This window comes from Vombatus ursinus, unplaced genomic scaffold (assembly GCF_900497805.2).
Source record: "Vombatus ursinus unplaced genomic scaffold, bare-nosed wombat genome assembly UNPS02014811.1, whole genome shotgun sequence".
Taxonomy (NCBI): Eukaryota; Metazoa; Chordata; class Mammalia; order Diprotodontia; family Vombatidae; genus Vombatus; species Vombatus ursinus.
The window spans coordinates 13,590,383-13,599,190 of NW_020954589.1; the positions used below are offsets into that span (position 1 = coordinate 13,590,383).

An 8,808-nucleotide genomic window follows, 5' to 3' on the forward strand; every position below is an offset into this window, starting at 1 on the left:
GATTTCTAAGGTCACTTTAACTCAGCTTCTGCTCTAGGAGTCTCAGATCTTACTGTATAGCCCAGAAATGCGTGTTGAGCTTGGATCTCTCCTAGTGATTGTTCTATAGGGGGGTCTCATGTGGCAGCCTCAGGGATGGCCTTGGGCCAGAGGGAATGGGTAGCCTCCTGGGGACTAAGGGGGAGGTTCAGGTAGATGGCACTGACCAAGGCTCCCTCTTTTTTCTCTCCTTCCAGAGTGACACACAGGGCCTGGCCTATAGTTCCATGATGCACCAGGCTCTAGAGGCCAAGGAACGGGAGATGCAATACTTAGCTGAGGGCCAGAGAGAGGTGAGAAGATTCTGTTGGGGTCTTCTAGGGGAGGGAGGGTGACAAATCCCATTGGCTCTCTTCTAAAGGGGGGAGCAGTTGCACAGCTGGGGTTTCAGACCACTGTTCTAAATTTTCCTTTCATCCTTCCCTTTAAATGCTCCCCAATTTCTTGGGTCATCCCCAACTCCTGGTCCAATGACTAAAGAAGTTCCCTATGTGTCCTCTCAAATCCTTTTTCTGGGTTCTAAGACTTCCTCAAGGATACCAACTTTATTCCTCTCTTGGAGATGTCTATAGCTCTGTGTTGAAATCCTAGCCCAGCCTGGAAAAATTCGTAGTTGGGCTGCAGTTCCAATTACCATCCACATATACCTTCCCATTCTTTCCTTTCCTTTCCTTTTTAATTTATGGGATAAAATGAGCATTTCTGTATCATAGTACAATAAAAAGATAATTGCACATGAAACTGAAGAGAGGTGAGAAAACTAGGGAACTGGAGCAGGGTAGACTTTTAGAAGGGTGTATAGATTAAGAATTAAGAGGGTATGGGGAGATGATAAGGGAGGGACTTTTGGAGGAGCGGATAAAATAAGGAATAGGAGGGCAAGAGGAGAAGATAAGGTAACAGAGATGGGGTAAAAAGAGAGGCTGAGAAGGAAAATAGTGAGTAAAAATAAGATGGAGGGAAATTTACTTAAAACTAGGAATGTGAATAGGATGAACTTGTATTTGACAAGTATAAAGAATTAAGGTTTGGGGATAAGAATTCCCCATTCTTTCACTCCTGGAGTCCCTACACCCCACTTGTTCCAGATCTGCTATGTTTTTCCTGGTCCTGGACTGGGGCAGCCAGCCCCACCTCTGGCTGGCCATCAGGGCTCACAGTTCTTTCTACCTACCCTGTCAGAGGAGTAGAACATCTCTTCTTTTAGTTTATCAAAGATGAGGTTTGACTTTTCCAAAAGAAATTCAAATTGAGAGGATAAAGAAAAGGGAAAGAAAGCACAAAAAAGATGGTGGAAGGCTGGTCTTGTCCAGGAGAATAAGTCTCTGGTCTGGGTTGGGCTAGGCTGGCTTCTTTCTTCCTGGCTTCTCTTTCTCCTCTACAGTTGGAGGCCCAGATCGACCTGCTGAGAAGCAAACGCCATGAGGTCAGCAGGGAGAACCAGAGACTCCAGGAAACCCAGAGGGACCTGACGGGACAACTGCAGCAGGTCCAAGGACAGCTGCAAGTGACCAAGGGGCACCTGAATCTAGCAAGGGGCCAAGTGCCCTGGCAGGTGGAAGAGGAGACCAGGCAAGGAGCTGCCTGGGCCTAGGGTGGGAGAATGGAGTGGGTGGAGGACAGTAAAAGAAGGGAGCATAATAGAGGCCCCAGAGCTTCAGGGCTGTGCCACCCATATGCTGCATGTGAGGGAACCAATCGGCCAGTGATAATAGCAACATTAATTTTGATAATAGTGTGTGCCCATAGATCACTTTTCTATTTACCAAGCACTTCCCTCATAATTACCCTTTGAGGTAGGTGGTGCAAGTATTATCCCCATTTTACAGATGAGGAATTTGAGACTTAGAGAAATAAAATTATGTGTCTAGGCTATGATATTCAAAACTGAGTATCATAGAACTTAAGTGCTTCCATGAACCTCAAAAGTTTTCTGGTCCAACTTATATTCAGGAAGAGATAGTTATAGTAATGTGCTAGAGCCAGCTAGCATCAGCTTTCAGAGAGCTGTTAAATTTTCAGTGTGAGTGTTTACATCTCAGCATATGCTACAAATTAGAACTTGATTTATTGTTTTGTTGGTTATCTAGTCTTAAGAAGATGATGGAGAAAATGTTAACAATGCAGATAAAAAGTATGTTGTACTTACTTTTTTTTTTGAAAGCTGGTTGTTAAACATTTACTAGCACACCAATGGATAGTTTTCATATTGGTGTTAGAGTCAGAATCTTAAAAGATCTCAATAGGCTAGAATGATGGACTGAATCCAAGAAATGAAGTTCAATAAGAATCAATGTAAAGTTATACTTGGGTTCAAAAAATCAATTTCATTAAGTACAGGATGAGGGACATATGGTTCAACAACATTTTGTATATAAAAGGAGTTATAGTGGACTGTGAGCTCAAATATGAGTCAACAGTGTGACATAGAAGTAAAAAATGTGAAAGCAATATTGGACTGCATAGTATCCAGAAAAAGGGGGCGTGATAGTTCCCATTGTACTGTATAATGGTCAGACCACACTTCTGGAGTATTTTGTTAATTTATAGGGACCAAATTTTAGGAAAGGAAACAGAGAAAGGAAACTAGGATGTTAAAGGGATGGAAGACTATGCTAAACAAAAGTCAGTCAAAGGGACTGGAGGTGTTTTAGCTCAAAAAAAAAAAGGGCAGAAGTGGGCAGGAAAGCTGCCTTCAAGAATTTGAAGAGCTGTCTCCTGAGAAGAGGGTTTAAAATTATACTTGAATTAGTTATATGGAGGGAGATTTCAGGTCTGCATTCGGAGAAACTTCTTAATAATTAGAGCTGTCCAATAGGAGAATGGGCTGAGTGGAGGCAGTGAGTTTCCCATCTAGCAGAAGGTGAATAATTACTTATTAGGAATTACTTTTTGGGGCAGTTAGGTGGCACAGTGGATAGAGTTCCGGGCCTAGAATCAGGAAGACTTATCTTCCTGAGTTCAAATCTGGCCTCACTTATTAGCTGTGTGACCCTAGATAAGTCACTTCACCCTGTTTGCCTCAGTTTCCTTATCTGTAAAATGAGCTAGAGAAGGAAATGACAAAGCATTCCAGTATCTTTGCCAGGAAAACCCCAAACGGGGTCACAAAGAGTTGGGCGTGACTGAAACGACTGAACAACAACAAAAGAATTACTTATAAGGACAACTAGGCAACTCAGTAGATAGGGAGCAGAATGAGGAGTCAGGAGGACCTAAGTTTAAATCCAGCCTTAGACACTTCCTAGTTGTGTGCCCTTGGACAAGTCACTTAAGCTCTGTTTGCTTTAATCCACTGGAGAAGGAAATGGCAAACCACTCCTGTATCTTTGCCAAGAAAACCCCATGGACAGTATGGGCCATAGGGTCACAAAGAGTCAGAAACGACTGAACAGCAACAATCCTTTGATACTTTTCCCTTCTATGTCTTCTCACAAGGATCCCTGTAATCACGTCCATTCCTTCTTTCAGTAATAATAATAGCTAGCACTTTAAAGGATTGCAAAATGATTTACATATGATCTTTGCAGCAGCAATGTGAGACAGGTACTATTATCATTCCCTTTTTATAAAGGAGGAAACTGAGAGGTTAAGTGACTTACCCAAGGTCACATGGCTAGTATTTGAGGCAGGATCTGTTTCTGTCATGAACTCAGGTCTTCCTGACTCCACGTTCTGCTCTCTATACACTGAGCCACCTAGTTGTCCCCTACGATTTCATTCATTTGAGCCTGGTGTTGGAACTCATGAAAATAACTAACTTAACAAATATGTTATTTTGCCCTCACAATGGGAAGTAGGCCCCCATTTTACAGATGATGAAACTGAGGCTGAGAGGTGTTAAGTGACTTGTCTAGGGTCACACAGGTAGGAAGTTTCTGAGGCAGGGTTCAAACTCAAGTTTTCCTGACTCCAAGTCAAATACAGTATTATTCAGTGTATCACTTAGCCACCTGCTCATCTCTTCCCTTAATTTGGGTTTCCTCTCTTTGCTAATCATTGCAGGGAGGCTCCCTGGACCTCAGAGGTTATCTAGGCCAAACCCTTTATTTTATAGATGAAGAAATCTAACCACAAAGTAGGCAAGAAAGAAGTTAAGGAGATGAATGGAATTTTAGAAAAGTTAAATATGGTTGACCTCTGGAGAAAACTGAATGGGGACAGAAAGGAACATATCTTTTTCTTAGCAGTACGTGGCACCTACACAAAAATTGACCGTGCACTAGAGCATAAAAACCTCACAATCCAATGCAGAAAGGCAGAAATATTAAACACATCCTTTTCCGATCATGATGCAATAAAAATTACGTGTAATAAAGGGTCATGGAAAGATAGACCAAAAATTAATTGGAAACTAAATAATCTAATTCTAAAGAATGAGTGGGTCAAACAACGAGTCATAGAAACAGTAAGTAACTTCATCCAAGAGAATGACAATAATGAGACACCATACCAAAACTTATGGGATGCCCCAAAAGCAATCATTAGGGGAAGCTTTATATCTTCCCCTAGGGGAAGCCATGTCCAAATCCAATATCCTTTTCATGGCCTATGATGCTTTTCCTTTGTTCTATGTTAAGAATTGGCAGCTAGGCAGCACAGTAGATAGAGCACCAGGTCTGGAGTCAGATAGAGTACCAGGTCTGGAGTCAGAAAGACCTGAGTTCAAAGACACTTACTAGCTGTGTGATTCTGGGCAAGTCAGTTAACCCTGTTTGCCTCAGTTTCCTTGTCCGTAAAATGAGCTGGAGAAGGAAATACAAACCACTCCAGTATCTTTGCCAAGAAAACCCCAAATGGGGTCACAGAGTCAGACATGACTGAACAACAACATAGAGTTCATGGACAGCCTCAGATCATTCTGAGCTTTGGTTTTCTGAACATAATTCTTATAGGACCTTTTGTCTTCAACCTCAATGACTTGCCTTTGCTCCCATCTTCTATACGTATCTCCATAAAATCTGAGCTGGTTGAGTTTCCTTTGCATTCACATTGGTCTCTTCGGGCAGCTCTCTTTTTTCTTCCTCACTGGGATACTTTCTCTTTGTGTCTTTAGGATTTCATCCTTCAAAGGTTCCTTTTCCTCTTTGGTTGGCTTTTCCATCAAAATATTAAGCCATCGTACCTATTTCCCCACCCCTGAACACTCTGAAGTCTGCTGTCCCCAAATCTAGGATGCATGCCAGACTATGCCTGACTCCCTTCTGTTTCTGTCATGAACTCAATGATGGAACAGTCTCTTGCCACCATGATTTCTGTCTCCTGGGTAGCAAGAAGCAGGTCCAGAAGAGGTTCCTTGTCACTTCTAGCTTTAGAAAGATGAAATTATCCTCAAAGCAAGTTACAAAATTTTTGGTTCTGCTTTTAGCAGAGTGCTAACAGATGACTGGATAGTTGAAGTTTCCCATCACAATATCATGCTCCTGTGCCATGTGTTCAATATGTTTTCCAAAGTCTTCCTCCAATTCCTCCTTCTGTCCCAGTGGTCTGTAGTATACCCCTATAACAATATTGCTTCTGTTTCTACTTTCATTGATCTTTACCCAAATGTTCTCTGATACCAGGCTCCTAGATTTCCTCACCTGAATATATAGGAACAGACAATGCTGCCCAACCCCACCCTACCTCCACCCAACCTTCTGTCTAGATTGCCCTTTTTTGTTTTTAAATTTTTAGTGATAAGCTTTGTTTTTAGTTCACCTTTATCTCCCAATATATCTTTCTACCTCCCCGGTAACAATAATAATTATTGTTTGTTGTTCAGTTGTTTTGGTCGTGTCTGATTCTTCATGACCTCATTTGGGGTTTTCTTGGTAAAGACATTGGAGTGGTTTGCCATTTCCTTCTCTAGCTCATTTTACAGATGAGGAAACTGAGGCAGAGTGAAGTGACTTGCCCAGGATCACACAGCTAGTAAGTGTCTGAGGCCAGATTTGAAGTCAGGTCTCCCTGACTCCACGCCTGACACTCTATCCATTGTGCCACCTAGCTGCCCCTAGCTGTAAAATGGCATTAATAATAGCACTTATCCTCAGTATTTTTGTGAAGATCCAATATAAAGTGCTTAGCACAGTGCCTGGCTAGTAGTAGGTGCTTAATAAATGTTTGTCCCCTTCTCATGTCCTGTTCTTTTTCATTTAGTCCAGTCACTGATGAAGTGCTAAATGGTGTGGTGATTGGGGACCATGTATCCCATTCCTACCTAGCATACAGGTTAGGCCCAGAATGGGGCTGGGCCATACTTCCTGACTCATGACAGTCAGTAAGAGGTCTCAGAATCTCATAAGTCAAAGGGACCTTAGAGGCAAGAGTGTGTGTTAGAACTAGCTTAAACAAGCTGGCTAAAGCCCATTATTTAATTTTCTGTGTGAATGTTTACTCCTTGGAAATAGGCAAACATTACATATCAGGGCTTGATTTATGGTTTTGTTGATTGTCTGGGCTTAAGAATGTGGAGAAAATGTTAATAATGCAATGTGTACTTTTCTCCCTCAAGAGCTGGTTGTTAAACATTTACTAGTACATCCCTGCTCAGAAACCAACCCATCCCAGGCCAAGAATCTTTGCTACAGTGTCCCCAACAAATGGCGATCCAGTTTCTATGCCCAACCTACTTCTATCCAAAGCAGTTATTTTTACATGAGGATGGCTCTAATTGTTAGGAGCCAAAATCTGACTTTCTGCGATTTTCCCCTGTATTCTTAGTTTTGCCTTCTGGACAAATTTGAGCCCTCTTCCAAAACCTGTCCTTCAGATACTTAAAGATAACTCTCAAGCATCCCAAAGTCTTCCATTCTCCAGGCTGAACAACCTTGTTTCTTCATCTGAGTCTTATAAGACACACTCTTCTCTCCCCTCACCATCCTTGTCATTCTCCCTTAGATGCTTTCTGGTTTATCATTCATAAAACGGGGTGCCCACAATGTAAAATGAGGGTTTTGGATTAGTTGGCCAGTGTGGTCTTTCCAACTATAGATTATCACGACTGAGCAAGGTGTTCCAGATGTGATCTAACCAGGAAAGAAAGAGTACATGGGATGGTCACCTCCCTGGGCCTGGAAATGATATCTCTCAGTACAGTATTAATTTTAATTAATGCTGCATGAAAAGGATCAACTTTTTTTGGCTGCTATATCACAATATCACACTGAGCTTGCTGCTTACTAATATCCCCAGGTCTTTTCCCTCCATCCTGTACTTGGGCATTGGAACTCTTATAAGAGTTCAGAGAGAGGAAAGATTCCCTATAGAAGCGGCTGGTGGTGCAGTGAATAGAACCCTGGGACTCAAGTCAGTAAGATCTGAATCTCAATCCATTCTTAGATACTTACTAGCTGTGTGACCCTAGGCAAGTCGCTTAACCCCTGTTTGCCTCAGTTTCCTCAACTATAAAACAGGGATGATAACAGCACCTACTTCAAAGGGTTGTTGTGAGGATCAAAAGAGATATGTGTGTAAAAAAAAGTAATTAGCACAGTGCCTGGTACGTAGTAGGTGTTATATAAATGTTTATTCCCTTTCTCCCCTCCCCATAGATTGGGCTGGCCAGTGAAGTCTTCAGAGAGGACCAGAAACTTGAGCTAGGCTTGAAGGATAGATAGGCTTTTTATCCATGGAAAGAAAGAGGGCATTTCCTGAAAGGGGTGAAATGAGTGAAGATAATGAGGCCTGAAGGATTGTAGTGTATGGGAAATACCTGAATGCCACATAGTCAGTGTTGTTTTTTATTTCCTGTTCTTCCTGATTTATTTGTTCTACACCCTCTCTAGTGATCCTCCAGCTGGCCCAAAGAATACCTCGGACTCCCAACACCTTGTCTCATTTCCTGAAGAAAACCCCCTGCCGTCACTGTTTGAGGAAGGTGAATGGAGTCAGCTCCTGACCAGTTTCACCAGCCCCATGCCAGGGAACACCACCCAGGTCTCCTGGAGCCCGCCCCCAGCCCCACGCTCCCTGCAGGGACACCATACACCCCGAGTGGTCAGGCAGATCTCCATTACTAAGCCAAACTCCTGGCAACTCAATCAGGAATATCCTTCAGACCCAGAAGTGCCTCCAAGGAGCCCCCCAGGGCCATCTCCAGCCCCTACTATTGTGCCAGAACTCAATGTTGCTGGTGGGCCAAGGCCTGAAGAGAATTTCCAGTGGGACTTTCAGAGAGTACTTTCTGGAGAGCCAGCAATCACTACTGGGGGACAGGCAGGTCCCGTGTTAGGAGATTTCCTGCCTAGTCAGGGCCTGGCTAGGTCTGGTAAGGGGATCGGGGATGCAGATGGAGATGAGGTGGGGCAGGGAAATGGGCCCACTTCAGATATGCTTTCCAAGGGCTCCAGCTCTGAGGGGTCACTGCAGACACTGGGCCCCTCTGCAGACATGCAGGCCAACACCTGGGAAGTGGGTCCAGAGGAGACACCTCATCCAGGTCTGCATCCAGCTGGCTCGGAGCAAGAAGTGGGGTCCTGGGGAAATGAAGTATTCACACCTGGACCAGATGTGCCTGCTGAGACCCCTGAGCTAGCGCTGATACAAGAAAGCATTCCCACGAGGGAGCAAGAACAAGAAAAAATGAGTATAGATGAGAGGGAAGTCGAGGCCATTCAACAGAATGATGCTTCTGGTCAGGAAACTGGGCTCAGAGAATCAACTGGGCCAGATGTGGGTGAAGTTCCTGATGAGGGATCCAGGAGTGCAGAATCACCTCAGCCAGATCTGGGCAAGGTTCCTGGTGAGGGATCCAGGAGTGCAGAATCACCTCAGCCAGATGTGGGC

General features: G+C 43.6%; 1 protein-coding gene across 1 annotated transcript in view; it reads left to right on the forward strand.

Moving 5' to 3' along the window:
- RAB44 (RAB44, member RAS oncogene family) overlaps positions 1–8,808 on the forward strand; it is a 57,168-nt gene that overhangs the window by 23,846 nt on the left and 24,514 nt on the right. The window contains exons 7-9 of the mRNA XM_027876198.1: positions 237–332; positions 1,424–1,611; positions 7,809–7,900. Coding sequence (XP_027731999.1) covers positions 237–332; positions 1,424–1,611; positions 7,809–7,900 — 376 coding nt within the window. The remainder of the gene's footprint in view (positions 1–236; positions 333–1,423; positions 1,612–7,808; positions 7,901–8,808) is intronic.